Raw genomic sequence first — 19,257 nt, 5'->3', positions numbered from 1 at the left:
AGTTTACAGAGGTAGCATATTGCCCCCAATAGTCTACGTTCCCATTTTACCAACCTTGGAAGGATGGAAGGCTGAATCAACCTTGAGCCAGTCAAGATTGAACTCCTGGCAGTGGGCAGAGTTGGCCTGCAATACTGCATTCTAACTAATGGTTCTCTATATTCCCATTTTAACAATCTGTATCTTTAATTCCTTAAATTAAAGATCATTGTACAAATTAGCAGGTTGTGGGGGGGGGGGGAGTCCAGAATTGCCAGCCATCTATTCAACCAATCCACTGATGGCTGATCCTTGGTTGTAAATATGTATATTTAAAAATGTACATATTTACAAATGAACTCTTCATAAAAAAAGAGAACTGAAGATCTGGGCTCCAGTCGGGTGCTATACATTAAAATGTCTATTAGATGTGGAACACAATCAGAGCGTAGGAAGGTAAGAATCCTAGTTAGGGGAGGAAACAATCAAGTGGAAGGCACTCAGTGACATTCACAAGAGGTGGGTGTTGGTGGGGGCTGTTCCACCTCCTCTGCTATAGATATGCAGAGCACCAGGTTATGTGTGTAGTGTATGGGAGTGGGAGCAACTGTCAAATAATGTCCTAGAACCATGATGGCGAACCTATGGCACACGTGCCACAGGTGGCACACGTAGCCATATCAGTGGGCACGCCAGCTCAGCTCTGATGCGCGTGCCGGCCAGCTGATTTTCAGGCCTTCTGGGCCCTGCTTCTGGAGGGCCTGGGTGGGTGGGGAAGGCCCGTTTTTCTTTCTTACCTGGCTCCAGATCCTCTCTATGCATCTGCAGAGGGCGAAAACAGCCTTTCCCACTCCCTTGGAGGCCTCTGGAGGCCTGGGTGGGTGGGGAAGGCCCGTTTTTCTTTCTTACCTGGCTCCAGATCCTCTCTATGCATCTGCAGAGGGCGAAAACAGCCTTTCCCACTCCCTCGGAGGCCTGAAAGGGCCCATTTCCCAACTCCTGGTGGGACAGGAAGTGATGTTTTTTGCTGTCCCCAGCCTTCAGAACCTCTCTAGGAGTCTCTAGGAGCCTCTCTAGGAGTCTCTGGAGGCTGGGGACAGCAAAAAAGTTACTTGCTGGCCTCCGTGAGAGTGGGAAAGGCTGTTTCCGCCCTTCCCAGATGCATAGAGAGAATCTGGAGCCAGGTAAGAAAGAAAAATGGACCTACCAGGCCATCATGTGCCAGGAGCAGGGGTGGAGGGGGGTTGCGCGTGCATGCACAGGGGGGGCACATAAAATTATGGGTGTGGGCATGTGCACGCGCGAACCTCCCCCACCACCCCCTCTCCTGGCACGCAATGGCAAAAAGGTTAGTCATCACTGTCCTAGAACTTTTGTCTTTCTCCCTTCTCCCAAAGTTCTTTAGAATATTAACAAGCCTCTTTTCAGATCTAATATAGGAAAGTTTTCTAGATCAGTTTTTTGGTTTGTTATTTGTATATCTGTTTTAATGATTAAGATATCAGCTGGTTTATTATCCAGTGTAGCATCTTTTTCCATGTAATTCTTATAGCCTATCATTTTTAAATTCACGTTTAGTCCTGCTCTTATCAAATAAAACATGTTCCTCTTCAATAACATCTTTTAAATACATTCTACAGGGAGTTCTCCACTTACAACAGTTTATTTAGTGGCCGTTTAAAGTTACAATGGCACTGAAAAAAGTGACAGCCGTTTTTCACACTCACAACCATTATAGCATCCCCATAGACACATGATCAAAATTCAGATGCTTGGCAACTGACTCATATTTATGACATTTGCAGTGTCCGGGGATCATGTGATCACCTTTTCTGACTTTTTGGCAAGTATTTACTGTATATCCATGTTAAAAAAATTAACAGCTGCAGTGATCCACTTAACAACTGTGGCAAGAAAGGTTGCAAAATTCACTTAGCAACTGTCTTGCTTAACCGAAATTTTGGGCTTCATTGTGGTCATAAGTCAAGGACTACATGTATCTAATGGCAGACATTCTTAAAATTAGTTTGCAGGTCCATTGTTTGAAAAATATCATCCAATGTTAAAATATTTTGCTCCATTCTGTATTAGTAAATCAAATTAAATGTTCTTTTTTAATTGTAATCTTTATAGTTCATTCTGGTTCCCTCTAGTGTCCAACCTTCAAAGTTCCATCCTATCATGTATTTTTAAGAGAATTCAAAACAAAACCAATTGCCCGTAGTAAGGGTTCCTATAATTAATTCCCATACCTTGTTTCAAATCCATCTGGACCCATAGTCCATTTGTAATTTTCAAAATTAAAGTTCTAATCACTATTTTGCTGTTTATCGAAGGGGGAAGATGAACTCCTTAAAATATTTAAAACGTATTTCACTAAGGATTAAAAGAAACTCACCTGGTGCTGTAAACCATGTCTATTCAAAATTTTCTAATAGATGAAAAGCAGTTAACAAACAATTTTTGAAAGCTATTAGAAAAGAAAGTATGTGAACCCAGTATCCATAAAGGTGCTGATGACCAAAAAGGGCTTTGAAACTGAGGGCCATTCAGGAAGGAGATTATCTATTAGCAGGTATACTGATCATCATCAGTGATGGCTAACCTTTTCCAGACCGTGTGCCCAAAGCCTGAACCCCCAAAATGCAATGCTCGTGTGGCTCACACGCATGCGACCTGTACTTGTGCACACACACCCTGCACGGGCCCCATCCCATGCGCATTTGCGCAGGGGGGCCCTGCACGCACCCCATCCCCCACATATGCACGCACCCCCCACATGTGCCTCTACGTGCGTGGCAGAGGCCCGAAGACCAGCTGGCCAGTGGGAGGTACACGTGCATGCACAACAGAGCTGAACTGGGATGACGGTTCACGTGCCCACAGAGAGGGCGCTGCATGCCATTTCTAGCACGCGTGCCATAGGTTTGCCATCAGGGACCTAGATGTATCTTGTGTAAGTCATGGAATGTGTCCCAATAATTGGTAATTAGCATGTTAATATTAGTAGAATTAAATCTAGCTGGGAACTGAGTGACTGGATATCAAAACATGCAACCATCTTTACAAACAAAGTTTGTTGGAACATGGCCCAATTCTGTAATGTATAACTTTTTAATGAAGGGAAGGTTTCACATGAAGAATTATTGTTTTGTTTTGTTTTTTAATTTGATTTATATGCCGCCCTTCTCCGGAGACTCAGGGCAGCTTACAATGCGTTAAGCAATAGCCTTCATACTTTTGTATATATTTATACAAAGTCAGCTTATTGCCCCCACAAACTGGATCCTCATTTAACCTACCTTAGAAAGGATGGAAGGCTGAGTCAACCTTGAGCCTGGTGAGATTCGAACTTACAGTAATTGCAGACAGCTGGTGTTAATCACAATGCTATTAGTCTGTTGAGCCACCAGGCCCTTAAAATTGTTGTAGCTATGGGCATTTTTATAAGCTAGGCATACCTTTAAAAACTTTTGTGAGACATACTTTGTATCAAACCAAGATTTAGTTCACTTATTGGGATTTTTTAAAAAAAGGAGTGTGATCAGGATGTAAGTACTCAAGCAAAGCTGGTGAATTACTGAAATATAGAGAATGTTTCACTGGTGTCACTGGCTGCGTTTAAAGACAGTTTTCGTAAATAGCCATCGGACATTAAAAAAATGATTTGAAATCATGGATATCTTATTAGATCATACAGGTCTGAGTTGCATATCAGTAGAAGACGGACTCTTGTGAAAGCAAAGAACCTCATTAATGGCAGGTGTCTTCTAAAAATGAAATCATAAAGTGGCCAAAGTAGTCTACAAGTATTGGGTTGGATAGTTTAAAGCAGAATTCTAAAATGTTTCAAGACAAAGGATGCATTGTAGGGGTAGAGAATAATGGTCATTTGGAAAAGAGAGCACATATGACAGGAGTTGAGACATCTGTATATACTGAAACCAGGAAATCAGGTTATAGAGAACTGGCAGGGAATAAGGGACACATGTGATAATTTTTGTCCATAGGCTTATTTGTTGTTTTAGGATGGGTCTCTGAGATGAGAAGTTAAGATAGAGAAATAGAAGTCTGCACAGAGATGGCCACCATAACAGAATCTCAGCTATTTAGTGATAGCTGCTGGAAAGCAAGTGATAGACTAAAGAGGTATTCTATCTGGCATTGACAGGATGAAGGAGATGCATGCCACTGGGGAGGAAGATGTGGTGCTCTTGATAAATCATAGTTAGGAAAAGTTAGATTGTCTTCTTGATTGCTGTTTAAAACAAGTCCACCTTTGAATTTATCGGAAGACAGATTTGGGTCTTCTGGACAATAACTGTAAAGCCATTAGGAAGCAAGTTAGCTAAATCCTGCCTTAACTCTATAACCTCTGAAGAACAAAAACTTGACCATTCCTGGGAAGCAAGACAAAAGAGTTCTGTATTTAAAAGTAGGACAACAGAAGGGAATTAATTCATCTTGGCAGGGATTCTGTTTTTGCCTTCCTAGATCAGCCTCTCTGGGATAGGAGCCAAGCTCTTATCTGTATCTTTTCCTCCAGTTCTTCTCTTAGCAGTGAGCCCAACATAAGTAGACGCTAATAAAGGCTTATTGGTCAGGTCTTTGGAAACTTAGCTAGGAGAAATTTGAAGAGAAGCCAGGTAGTTTCCCATTTTCATGAGCATAGATGGAACTATTAAAGGTAATGTAATATTAAATATTAAATGTAATATTAAATGCAGGTATTAAATGTAAGAATAATGTCTCTGGAGTTTGGAAGACATAAACCCACTGGACAAATTGGGATATACAGCAGCTAGTGCAAATAAATTTCTGGTGTTTTTTTTTTTTGTTTTTTTTAAGAAAAGCCACATTTGAAGATAGTATTGCATTATATTGGATAATGAGAATGATTTGAGTTGTAAAATCTATCATGACACAACTTAAATCATCAGTGGGGTGAATTCAACTAATTTTCTTATCTACTGGAATGCCTCTTGGGGAATATTCTAAAAGACATAGAAAAGAGGTCAATTTTGCTAGAGAAACTATGCTGAAGAAACTATGTCATCAATAAAATGCTGATATGCTATGAATTCAGTTCTGAAATGCAGAGTATTACATGCACTGTATTTTTTTAGCTACTTTGTTGATTCAGCAAAAACATTTCTTGCAGACAGAGAGAGGCAGGCATATCCCATCCATTTTTATTTTCTGCTTTTACCTTTACCTCATAAACTGTAACCTCTTATAAGTAACCAGAAGTTCAAGGTGGTTGTGTAAGAAAAGTAAATCTTTTACACTTACTAACATGCAGTCTGAGTCTGGAATCAATCATGAATTCTTAATTGTGTCTAGGCTACTTCTTCCCCTTCTCCCCTTCTTTTCTCTTTGGATTTAGAAAGGTATTCAAGGTAAAACAAAACCAATCACAAATTATAAGAAATGAGTCAACAAATTAAAAGCTTAACTAAACAAAAATAGCATTATTTTTAAAAAGAAACAAGTGCTGGAGATAAGAAGGTTCATCAGCTACGACCAAAAAAAAAAATCAACCTGAGAGCTGCTTTGGTAATACTACTCTGGGAGCAGTTGAAGGGAATTCTAGACCAGTTCTAGTAATCAGCACTCAGATCAGCATAGATTAATTCCAAGGTCAATTTCCGACCAACAATCAAGTAAGCAATACCCCAATCAAGAAACTGCCAAAGAGCCATCAGTAAACAGCCCAACCAAAGAATCCCTAAGACTGTCCCCATCCATACAGACAGGCAAGACACCAGAATATTAACTGACAGCAAGTAGCACTCTTTACTAGCACTGATGATGTTACCTAGTTAGGGTAATGAAACATCTGCAAGAAAACAAACAAGCTCAGAGACCACCAAGGACCCCTCATTTTAACCCTAAGCTACAAATATTGTCCTTTATTAGTTCTAGACCAGTTAGGAAATGAAAAAGAAGCATACTATATGAACAGCAAACCACTCTGGGAGGAGAAGAACTGAAATAACCATCAGTTATCAAGAGCCAGTGAAAGCAAAGTGATTTTGGAACAAGAAAAGTCCCCACCACAACTGGCTGAATCAACACCCTAGGAAGATAAACACAAAGGAATTTCTGCTGTGGTGATTTAGGAAATAGGAAATAGTTTTTATGTCCCTGTGCTACTATTCTGTGAAGAGGCTGTTACACCACCAGCATGTTGCATAAATTCTATTCTGCAACCCCAGATTTACAACCTTGGATCAATAATAAGCGTCCCCAGATGACTGCAATCACTTTTTTCTAGAAACTCTGTATTTTCAAGGAAAGTCATGGGCTCAGAAACAAGCAGCCTTAGTTAGGATGAAGATTGGCTTCCTACAAAGGATAATAATATAGTTCTGTATGTATGTCTGCTGCAGGAATAAAGTTTTTTAAGTTTCTCAACTTTTTTATTTGCTCTTTTGTTGTAATGAATAACATGAGGCCATTTCTCGTATTGGCCAGGTGGTTGTATCCAATCTGGGTTTACAAAATGGTCCTCTCCGATTTGTTGTTCATTTGCTTTTCTAGCCATCATAAGCTTTCTGTCTGTGAACTCTCTATCAATGTAACAAAGATATATCATTATTTAATATAGTCCACATTAAATTAGTATAATAAAAATAATGCTGAATTATTTTCTTCTTATGAAATACATTTTTGTTGCTTCCTCTTTTTTGATCTTATTTTGTTCACGCAAAATAAAATGTTATGTGATGTGTGTTTGTTTGATCTATACTATGAAATGCATAGCTTGCCAGTCCTTGTGAGTTAAATCTTTATAATTTTCCCTCTATGTATGTGTACATATGTGCATATACATATACTGTGTATACACCTTTAAACAATGATATTTTCTAATGTTTGATATGGTCTGCTTTATTTCCAGACAAAAGAGGAAGATATAAATAATGACATGCCTGCAATACATGGAGAACTAGTTGTGGTTGTGGTACCTTTTCTTCCAAGAGCTGCTTCTATTGAGTGGCATGTTATTGCAGTAGTAGACCAACAACAACAGAGGCAAAAACTTACACAGATGAGGTCATTGGAAAACTGCCAAATTAGATGTGAAGCTATGCAGTCCTATCCAACATGTGCTACCGCTGTTACCCTATCTTTAACTCTGACTTCATCATCAGTTTCTACAATCAATTTAGATGTAATCCTGCATGGTATGGTGGAAATGTTTAAACAAGTTGTAGAGAAGATGTCAAAATATGGTGGCATAACTCCGTTAAGTTTTAGAACATTCTTCCGAACAAATATTGTCAAAAGGGAAGCACTGAAAACAGGTAAGTCTGTCACACGTATTTTTAAGTACCCTGGGAAAATGTCAAATAATGAAGTGGTTTTGCCTTTGTTTTGTGTTGTGTGGCTACTTAGGAATTTCCGAATAATCCCAGTTGTTTCTCAAAGAATATTAAACAATAAAGAATTTAAACCCAAATGTTGAACTTGGTTTTCTTAGTTCCAGAAATGTATTCAGTGCCAGAGTCAAAACATCCCATTTAAATTGAACTTTTAAAACCATCAGTTTTTGTTTTGTTTTTTCAAATTCTTCAAATAGCATATTTAACAACAGGTTTTTTTAGATGTTGCTAAAATATAGTGTTTCAACGATTAAGACTGCAGCCCTGTCCAGATTATCATATGAGTTCTCTCAACATCTGCTTTCCTATCAGTGTTACTGAAAAAAATGTTAGCATCCTGATATTTTCTGCATATTCTGGACAGGTATGTCTTGGAGGAAAGACTTTGCATGTACAATAATATTGTATTATCTTCCATGAGCAAGTATCCTTCTGCTACAAGATTCTTATTCAGTGGAATCCATGTATATATCATAATTTTCATTGAATATGGTTCAAATGATTTGCTGGGACAGAGCTTAATGGGAGTAATATGTTACCACCATTGGTTTTATAGTATTTAAACAGGGTTTGTGTAACTTTAAATTGTGGTTAATAATAGAGATACTTTTGTAATATCTTTAGGTGTTATAATTCATTTTACCTATGCGATAATTAGACATCATTCAAAAAAGTGTAGTTTCCAGAAAACTGCACTCACTCCATGCATTTGTCTTCAACAAAAGAGAAGACAGCACAAGTGAATAATGTTAATGTATTGTTTCATGTGCGCACATGCAACATCTCATTGAACCATAACTGATTTTCATGGATTTGTGTGGAAAATAAAAAAGATAAAAATAATAGCATTATGATACACATATTAATTTCTAAGTAATTATAACTTCTGTGGACCAAGCAGCCTACTATAGGAGTGGAATTTGTGTAAGTTAAGCAAGAAGTCTTAAGTAAGACTTCTTCCAAATGTGGGTACTTAAATTCTTAGTTTTCCCAGCCAGTCTGGCCATTGCTGATCATTTTGGAAGTTGAAATCCATATAATTGGAAGGCACCCAGGCCGATATAGACAGAATCCTTTAAAATTCTCGGTCTTTCAGAATACAGTGCATATCCATTACCATAAATAGTATGCTTCTGTACAGAATGCAACTTTGGAACTAAATTACTCTATGACTGCAGACTTGGGAAACGCAGAATCTAATATAACAAAAACCTACTAATTAATTCTTGAATATATGCTGGAAACCAGTATCGCTGTGGGAAACCCCTTGTACCCAGGTTTTGTGCAGAAAAAAAAATGCAATTTTCAGTGTCTTGTCTTTCAAATCTCTATAGAGCGTTATGACTCTGTGGGTATAGCTCAGGCACTGATAACTCCCAAATGTGCAAACATGAAAAAGAGATAGATGTAAAGCTCAACTATCCATATTAATTAACTGACATAAATGTTACCCCTCAAAGATTGTACCGTCCTATTTTTATATCTAACCTGCAGCATTATTCAGGGGAAATTCAAGTTGACGTTGCTTAATAGATTTAAAATATAAAAACAGGATGGAATAAACTTGTGACATGAAATGAACACAGCTAGTGCATGAAAGAAGGAATTAAGATATAATCTGACAGGCCATTATTTGTTGCACAATAGTTTGTTTTAAAAAACAAATAGAATATGCTTTTAGACTGAATTGTTTGTTTGCTTCTTCAGAGTCTTTGAAGGGGTTTAGAAGAATTCTTATGATTTGATTTGGGTTTACAGTAACTTTGGCCAGCAATTTTATATATCCCAATCTTAAAAGCAGAAAAATTGGAGGAATATCTATATCCAGCATTGTCACTTAAAGCCCACATAATTCTGTATCAGCCAGCAGAATATTTTTTATTGCAGGGGGTAGAAACTTGTTAAATAAACAAAGACACAAATAACACAGAGGGCCTTCTGCCAGTTTTGCTTGGTTTATCAATCTATGATGGTTCCAACAGAGTGATTAGTCTGTCACGTGGTGCATGCCTTGATAATCTTTTCATACTGTAGAGTGCTGTATATATATGGCTGTCCTTGGAGAAAGCCAGCAATTTCAGTGGATGCAAATGCAGTTGCCACAGTTCAAATTGGCCCTGAGAGTTGAATTTATTGGCTATTTATGTTTTTTTTCAAGTCAAACAGAATTCCTTTCCATACCTTAACTTGTACATGCCTTAACTTTTTCAAAAGAGAATTTGTATGGTTCGTTGGAAGGGACCATGAGAGAAGATTTTTGTAGAAATTCTGCCTTCACTTATGTGCTTATGGTGTTGGTGCCAAATTAAAATGTGTTTGTTTAAGCATTTTTGTTTTTATATTCTTGTAAGCCCTCTTGAGTCGCCATGTGCGCATAGGCAACAATATAAATCTAAATAAATCTAAATAAATAAAATTTAATAGTTTTATACCAGATTTATATATAATCTGTTCTACTGTTCTGTTGTTTATTTTTTATAAGTGCACTTCATAATTCTATTGGGTTAGTCTTTTGTGATTAGCACAGAGGGCGATTTAAAAGAATCAAAAATGTGTTTAACAGCTGGTCAAATGTTTTATCAGCCAAAGTCATTCGTAGTAAAACAGGAAAATCCGTATCAATTGTTCAATAAGTGATTGGTAGTCTCAGAACATCTTAAGAACATAACTAGTAGATCTTTAGATGTTTGGTGTTAATCAGAAAGAATTCCTGATTTTGCTGTCATAATTTAACAATAATGACAGCAAAATCTTTTTAAATCTTCTTGAGCTACTATTTTACCTAACTTTAGCTGGTTGATAAACAAGAATATTTGAGTACCTCACCATATTTGATCAGAATATTATAGCACCTGACTTGATCTCACAGATAGAGCAAGAAACATGGGGGCAAGTGAGACTAATATTATAAGCAAAACCTTTTTTCTTAAATAGATAGGTAACATTTCAAATCATGTTTACAGCATATTTAGTTCATCCATTGAAACCTTCCTTACAGCAAAATATCTTCATTTATTAAAAGGGCTGTAGTTTGCATTAGATTTATTTTAATATAGGAATGAACAAATAAAGAAATATATCTTTATTTGTCCTTTGAACCAGATTCACCCTTGCAGGAGTTGATTGAATTCCAGCAGCCCAATCTTTTCACTGCATGTAGGAGCTAACAGACAATTAGCTAAGTAGATATGGAAGATATTGAGGATGGAAGAAAAAATAAATTCTGTTACAAATCTCAAATTAGTCTCTAATTAAAACCATGTATTTTCCCTTTTTTGTCAAAAAGAATTTCATAGTTTATTGAGCCAAAAATTAATAAATCAGAACAGCCCATTGCAGCTCACAAACACAAAATCTAAAAATATGGACTCTCTCTGTGTTGCAACAGATTACATTTTAGTTAATGTTACTGGTGTCAGAAAAGGTAAAGATTTGTGCTCAAACAGGAAAAAGGTAGCTTTCTGTCAGCCAAAGATGAAATATAAAGTTGTATTAAAGCAAGCATGATCCTAATGGTGAACTTCTGTGTAACAATTCCACCTACCAAATGAGGGCATTATAGGCTTTGTGTTGAAAGCACAGGGTATGGTAAATTCTTGAGGATTAGATTAAGCTGACATATATATACACTTCATATGATATTTTAATGCCTCTGGAAGGCTTTAGCATAAATTATGACTATTTATTTCCATATTCTCATTTACAAGTTCATTAATATAAATCAAATGATTTCCCTATGCCAACCAGGCAAATTAGGTTATTTCTCAGCATGTGTACCTTCTTGCTATTAAGACTTTAGGAAGCCTTGTTCATACTCATTATACAAAAATATAGAAAGATGTAAATTACTAATCCTATTCTTTGTAGAGAAATCAGCAGAATAGAAGCCAATGTGATAAAATACTTGCTTAATCTCTGGTGTAGTTTGTAACTCTGAACTGCTGTGAAATCTTCTATAGGACAAACTGTCTTACAAGGAGCATCGCAAACAGTTTCATAAGGTAGTATAACAAATGAAAACTGAAGCAGAAAACTTTAATCCTATCCATAGAGAGAATGTCACGTAATAAAAAACATGACTAGATTCACAACTGAGGGTGGATGCAGAAGCATTCCATGATTAAAAGGCAGCAACTAGCAAAGATTCTACATTTACCATCTCAACTGAATGGATAGAAACTATTTCAGTGCAGTGTGGGTGATTATGTTTAGTCAGCTACCAAGACTGATCCAATTTACATTTCACTCCAATTCTTAACTTTGCTTAAAAACAATATCTGAACTAAGTAGACAGAGTTGGACTAAAAATATCCTCTGAGAGACCTTTCAACTCTAGGATTCTAATCGTTTGAAATAAATTTTCCAATAATTTTTAGTCCCAGTTTGTTTGATACATTTGGAACATTTCATAATGGGTAGACAATTTTAAAAACACTGCCTTGATATGTTCTAAGAAGTCTGTTTACTTATAATTTCTGTTTATTTATAATTTCCAAATTGAAATAATACTTTCACACATTTTTTTAAAATCCCAAATGGTCCAAACACTTTTTATTGATATAAAGTGAAATGACTCTCTTTAGCCTACGTGAGAGAGTAGTGGGCAAGGATTTTAATTGTTGATAAAAATTCTTACTCAGCATTCTTTGGAATGCTGTCACTCTTGCTGTTTATCAGTTTCCTTGTTTTATCCCTTCCACACCAAAGTATGGTATGAGATTTTATTTTCACTGTAACATTATTTGCATAAGGATTTCCATCAAAACTGCTTTCATAGAGTGCCTTGCCACAGTTTCTGTCAGTAGAAGACACTGAGATATTGGAAGCGTCTCAGGGATTTAGGCCAAACTGTATGTAAATAATGTGTTGATAATTTTGGATATATAATTATGATAGGCTTTGTTCAAAGATATCTCTTAGCAGCTCATATATCTTTTATAATCTTGAGAGTTAGACAGGATCTTTCAGAAGATACTGTATATTAGAGAATTCTGATTACAAGAGGTATATATTTATGACATAAAATGCCCTACTCTACTCTTAATTTTCCTGGCTCAACCTTCCCAAAATGGAGATTGGAGGTAACTCAGCAGATCTTTCACCAAAGGATATTTTTCTGTAAAAAGGATGGGGGGAATGAAATCAGCTTTGACATGTATCCGCAACCAAGGCTACTATACCTTCATATGCTAATATGTAAATGGCACAGAACTTTCCTAAAGTTCTGCTATGAAAATCATACCATGCAATCTTTTATGTGGGATGTGTTTAACCCCCTTAAGTCTTAGCAGTACTAATGAGACTCTTGCGAATCAGTGGTTTCTTTCCCTCTTTTTCATTTAAAATAAATAACAGTGCTTAATCAACATCCAGATTAGCCAAGGCTAATAGAAGAGAACCTGGTGAACTGCAAAACACATGTCTCAAGAGCACTCCAATACTTGGAATATTTGGGAGAAATTGTAGTCCTTGTAGCCCATTTTTCTAATCAGGGAAAGTAGTGAGAAGAAAGTGTAGGCCTTGATCATGAACTATGAGCTCCAATCAGTCAGTTAGTTCGGCAGAAAAACTTGGTAACATCTCTTGGACCTTTGATGTTTCATTCACTGGAAATCTAATAAACAGACTGTTCTACAAGTCTGACTCCATTTTCTTGCATGATTGCTTTATTCATACTTTAGTTGCTATTGTTGCATTCATGAATATGATATATTTCAGTGTAGTTTGCAAATAATGGAATCATGGTCTCTGAGTGTTTCTTAAGTGTGTCCTTTTTAAATAAAGTATGCTTGTGTTACAATTCCTAGAATTGGAAAGTTAACTGTTCTCTGCATTTTAAAGTGGGCATTTAAACAACAACAACAACATACTCCAGAGCAAGTAATTGCAAAAATAATGGATTTTTCAGAAGTGATTGGACTAAAAATTATTGAGTGTGTGTATGTGTGTTCACAAAATATTTTTATTCATCTGAACTGTTAGTAATTTAATAGCTATTAGCATTTGAATTTAAGATAAATTTAAGATAACTTGATTGATTCTCTATTCTTGCTTTATTAATTTATTAATTTGCAGATTTTTCAGTTGGCTAAATCCCCATATAATAATTTTAATAATGAGGACTAGTTTTGTATTTAGATTTAATTTTTAAAAATCATGAAATTATTTAATTTACTAAGCATAATCCAAAGAAAAACACTTTTGTTTTACCTTATTCTTTTTTAATGAAAACCTTATCTCAAATTAAGTTTTGTAAACTGATTTTCTTAAAGCATTGACTTTCTGCTTGAGAACTATGCAAAAGCGCCCACTCTGCCTGTAAAACACTCTAAATTTGTGGTCTTTGTGGAATACACAATATTAATGCATCTGATTACAAGTGTAATACTGAATTATTAACATACTTGGGAGGGGCTTTTCATGATTGTTGATGGAATGTGAATTTCCCTAATTATAGTCTGCTGGGAATCTGTTTTGACACGATGCCTATTATTCTATGACTAACTTCCAAAGCAAACATTTAGAAAATATTTTTTCTCTTCCAGAATCGTGTACAAACAACTATTATTATTATCGTTGTAGAATAATATTAACAACGCTATTGTTAGCGTAGAAAGCATGAATGACTTTACCAAATGCTGAAGAGATATACTGTATAAGATGACCTATCTTAGATGTGTGTAGGTAGCTGAGCCTTCATGCTGGTAGTGGTACATCAAGCAACCAAATTTAAAACAGTCAAAAAGAGAGTCCAAGCCAATTCAAGAGTCAAATATTAACATTTCATTGCTACCTGTTTGCCTGATATGGAAAAAATGTACCAATGAGCCAGCTTACAGTATTATTTTAGAAATCACCATTGCAATTTCCCAGGTTGCGAGAAAGTACCTTTTATCATTCTCCCAATTATTCACTTTCATTCTCTCCATTAGTGTGACTCTACAAACAGGCAACACTCAGTAATACAACTGTTTTCAAGCAACTTCTACATCTCCTTTCTTAAATACACTTTGCATTTATTTTGGTGGGGGTGAGATACTTTTAAAATGGGATGATTTGGGTTTTTTTTTTTTTTGCTTCCCTAGGTCTGTTGCTTCATTATTTTTGATTCTTGAAAAGGTAGCATTCCCAGACAGAGGCAATAGAAATGTGGAGGTCTTCATGGGTCTGCTGAGGTGCAGGTGGCAGCCATGACTATAGGTATCTTTTCACAGGTAAGGCTGTGTGCCAATTACACCCATTCCTAAATTGGGAACTTTCTTCACAGTTGTTCATATCTTAGTTATTTCACAGTTGGACTATACCGATGTGATCTACAGTATATGAGGCCACCTGTGAAGACCATCAGGAAGTTTCAACTGGCAAGTCACATAGTGCTGGGCACACCTCCGTTTGCATATATTATCCTGCTGTTGGATGAATTTCACTGGTTCCATGCTCATTTGTGGGTGCAATTCAAGATATTGGTTGACCATAAGGAAAGGTTAACCCTATAAGGAAAGGTTCAAGTCATGCTTCTGACTTGGCCAGCACACAAAATTAAAAGATCAAAATCCAAACAATTAAAATTATTAAAAATAAATCCTTTAGAAATGCAATTAAACCACTTAAAACTATAATAATACACACATATTGTAGAGTACATTATGAGCTTACAAACAATATAATTATTTAACAGGATCCACACTTCCATGAGTTTCCCAGGCCTAATGGCAAAAGCAGGATTTAAAGGCCTTCTGGAATGCCAGTCAAGTTGGGCCAATCTCACTTTGAAGGAATAATGTTTCATGGGTCGGTACCATAGCAAAAAAGGCTCTCCTTTTGGGTTCCACCAAATAGAACTCCTTGCCTGAAAATACCCCACTCCTACGAGACAGGTAGATGTAAATAGGGAGAAACAGTCCCTCAGATAACCTGACCCCCATGTCATGGATGGATGGAAGGAGGGATAAACATGATAACCAGAGGTGAAATGCTACCGTGAAATGCTACTGGTTCGCCCAAACTGGTAGTAAAAAAATGCTTTAAAAAGTAAAAAAAAAGTTCCGACGATCCGCGGCACAGCTGATCGTCTGCACTTTTTTTTTTACTTTTTGTTAGCATGTTTTTACTATCAGTTTGGGCGAATAGGTAGTAAAAAAAGGCTTTAAAAAAGTAAAAAAAAAAAGGTTCTGACAATCAGCTGTGGCAATCAGCTGTCCTGTGCTATGGTCGGAACTTTTTTTTACTTTTTAAAGCATTTTTTTTTTACTACCTATTGCCCAACCGGTATTTTTGTGTAAAGTGTGATAGTTTGTTTTTGAGCTCTCTGTGAGGTTTCTGCTTTGTGTGTGAGTCAGCTGTGTAGCTTTTGTGTTATTTTTGTGTAAAGTGTGATAGTTGGTTTTCCCGGTCGCATGACCACCAAGCCATGACCATTCATCACATGACCACCAAGCCACACCCACCAAGCCACGCCCATAGAACCGGTAGGGAAAACTTTTGAATTTCACCACTGATGATAACAAAATTATCTCTTATTCTGTGGTTACACCAAAGAGCTCTCTTTTTCTGTTATCTAATATTTTCTAATTATCAAAACTAATCATCAAATCATTCTAATCATCAAAACATTTTTCTGTTATCTAATGTCTAGTCATCAAAAGTTCATTTTTTTCCATCTCATGCAAAAAGTCTATAAGAGTTTCCTGGTCAGCAATAAATGTAGATATCTGTCTTTTCTCTAATCAAAGAAGTCAATTTAGCCTTCTCTACAAATTCCATCATCTTCACCAAGCATTCTTCCATTGGTAGTGCTAACTCCACTTTTGAGCACATAATAATCTCACTGTAGTTATATATAAAAACAAAGTTCCATGACTTTTTTCCATCTATTTATCTATTAGCCCAAAAGAAAAGTCTCTGGTTTCAATTGAACATTAGAGTAATCTTCTGAATTAGTGTATGTATTTTCCCCTAACAACTGGCTTTTTAAAATATCCACCAAACATGATAAAATGTTCCTTCTTGTTCATATTTCCATCAAGAATTTGAAGGATCTTTATACTTATTAGAGAGTTTCTCTGATGTGAGAGTTTCTCTGAAGTACTTGTTTAGAACAATATTTAGATTTTATTCCTTATTTATTTATTTCTTATTTTCATAATCAAACTTTTCTTCTCTGTGTCAATTTTCTTTTCAGTATTTATTTTATTCCCGATGTTAGTCACCACTTCTGGACAGTTAATACTGTGTAAAATTTGACATGATGAGATGTTTTACTTTGGATGGCACAAGAGCTTCCTTTATTCAAAAGATCATGCTATCTAATCATTCAACCATCACAATTTTGTAATATGTAATCATTGAAGTAGAGGAGCTGCTCCTGGAGACCAGTCTGCCGTTAGATGTAAATAAAATGTAAAAGCTTTTCTCAGATCATGCAGGTTAAATATTAACATCATCTGGTTTATGAGTGATGTATAGTATCTACAGGAAATCAATCTATTATAAAGCGGTTCTTCACTTGCTTCTTTCATTCGCAGCTCTGCAATGTGTGCATATGTACCTGCCAGTCTAATATTGGAATTATGTCACATAGGGCTTTACATTCATCCACTGTAATGACAGGGAAAGACAAGGATCATGAAATCAATGCATAGAAATGATTTTGTTGGAGTGGGCTTTTTGAAACAGATTTGGTAACCTTTAATTTAAATAAATAATATAATTTTATTCATGATGATAAAAGGAATCCAACAGAAGAGGTAAGCAATTTTTAAAAAGCAATTTTAAAAAGTAAATTAGTTTAATAAGAGTGTCTTTAAGAAACATATCCCAGTAGAGTTGAACAGTTGTACCCATCAAAAGAGCTACATGTTTTGTTTATTTGATATTAATTGCATCTACTTCATTAATTTTTCATAAGGCCTGCAGGGCAACTCGATTGTTGTTGCTTAACTCAATTTTAAAAGTACAATTTTAGTTCAATTTCCAAGTCAATCTCATGATTATAAACCAGGATTTTGAACAACTTTAAAGCTGCTTCCTTGATTTGTAGACAATATGTTGCAAAAATCAAATAATGGCATGTCTCTATAACAAATGAAATCTTCACAGTTTAATTTTTTTTAAAAAAAAGTTTTGGATACTTCTCTCAATGCCCCTTAGATATCTCAAATGTGCATAATTGGTCTCATAACGGTGAGATGTGTTAAATTTCTCCCAGCAAGTTTTGTAATGGTTCTGAAACCATTTAACTTTTCTTTTGTACGATTTTACCTGTTTCATTACCTTTGCTCTTAAACTGAGCTTCCCTTCCACTGCTTAATAGCCTGTAGAAATGGGATATGAGAATGCAGTGAAATGTAGAACGCAAAAGGAAATGTGGGTGATGAAATGAGACTATCTGTATCAATTGGCAACCAATTGTTCATTTTAAAATTACATGTTAGTAGTTAAAATGCTCTATTGCTATGTTTTAATTGCTCACATTAGCTGAGGACAGAGGTAAGAAAATTCCACAGCAAATTTGCCATGCAGCTTCACAAATGTCATCCTCCCTTTACTGTATATTGGTAATATATTGTATAACGAAGCTCACAAGGGCAATTGCTTTTCCAAATGAATCATTTTCCAAAGCCATTTGCTTGCCAAGCATTTCAGTCACTCAGCTTCACAGAAATCTTGGTGCTACTTTTAGCAGAAGTGGTTCCATCTGACTGCTACAAAGGATACTTGAGAGAATCCGGATTGGCAGGAGTCTGCATTAAGCATGGGAAATAAGAAATACTTATGGAGAAGCGCTAATTATGTTCAGCCTGTGAGAAAGAAAATAAAATGAAAGAAGAGTAATAGTTTGGAGTGAGCCTAATGTATAACGTCCAGTCCCTTGCACCATTGTGTGTGAACAGTTGGAAGAAGAAGAATATTCACATAAATTCAAGGGGTTATTATGTCCTCATGTCTACAAAAGAGTATCGAAAAAAGAAAGATAGGGACTAAAGAGATAAAAGTGCTCCGAGAGAGAGGATGCATACAGAATTTTGATACGAAATAAATGGTACAAGTTTTGCAAGCAGATTTTTTTTTTTTCTGTATTACTTGAACTATATCTATACATTTAAGAATGATCCTTTTGGTTAGGGCACATGTGTTTTACCTAGTAGAGTTCAATCTTTGAAATGATGGACCTAATGGAATTGAGAATCAGTCCAGCAAATCTGGCAATGTTGGAGCTGACAATGTCAAATAATAAAAGGATTGTTTTACTTTTTGCTCGATATGGTTGGCCATTTATAACATAACCCATTTTGCTTTTCATTTACAGTAGGTTAAGGTGAAGAATAGAGAATATTTATCACAACTGAAAAATCCAGTTCATCTGTGTTAGGGAAATCAGAAACTACCATAAACTGCCTTAGACCAAAATTTCTGTCCCTGATTGGGAGAAGAAAACTAGGGTTTCAGCAGAACGTTTTCCAGTTCTACCTGGCGAGGATTGAAAGAGCTTAAATATTCTACATGTAAAGCTTGTACCTCAATACTAAGCTGCAGTTGCCCTACAAATGCTGACGATTCAGTTAATACAGATCCGTCGCCTCCCCCAACCTTCGTGAAAACTAGTGACACAAATTTGGATTAATTTGAGATAGGAAACACAAAAACACTGTAGAATCAGTGTTATAAAAGTACATTCCTGAAGAACCAAGGGAGAAAAACTTATCCCCACTCATCATTATTCCATTCTCTGTGGCCTGTGATCTTCCAAAAAAACCTCTCCCCACATTAAATGCATTCAGTGGTCACAATCTATTAGCTTTCACATAATAAGATACAGCAAGGACAGATTATTTTGATCAGAACAAGCAATGTAGCAATTTATCTGTATCACTGAACAAAACTACAGTGAATT

General features: G+C 36.0%; 1 protein-coding gene across 1 annotated transcript in view; it reads left to right on the top strand.

Moving 5' to 3' along the window:
* DPH6 (diphthamine biosynthesis 6) overlaps positions 1-19,257 on the top strand; it is a 235,670-nt gene that overhangs the window by 187,010 nt on the left and 29,403 nt on the right. Inside the window, exon 14 of the mRNA XM_034417936.3 lies at positions 6,881-7,286. Within this exon, the coding sequence (XP_034273827.2) occupies positions 6,881-7,286 (406 nt within the window). The remainder of the gene's footprint in view (positions 1-6,880; positions 7,287-19,257) is intronic.

This window comes from Pantherophis guttatus, chromosome 1 (assembly GCF_059756535.1).
Source record: "Pantherophis guttatus breed Tessera chromosome 1, ASM5975653v1, whole genome shotgun sequence".
Lineage (NCBI taxonomy): Eukaryota > Metazoa > Chordata > Lepidosauria > Squamata > Colubridae > Pantherophis > Pantherophis guttatus.
The sequence above is the reverse complement of the archived record's forward strand: the minus strand, read 5'-3'. Positions and strand labels throughout refer to the sequence as shown.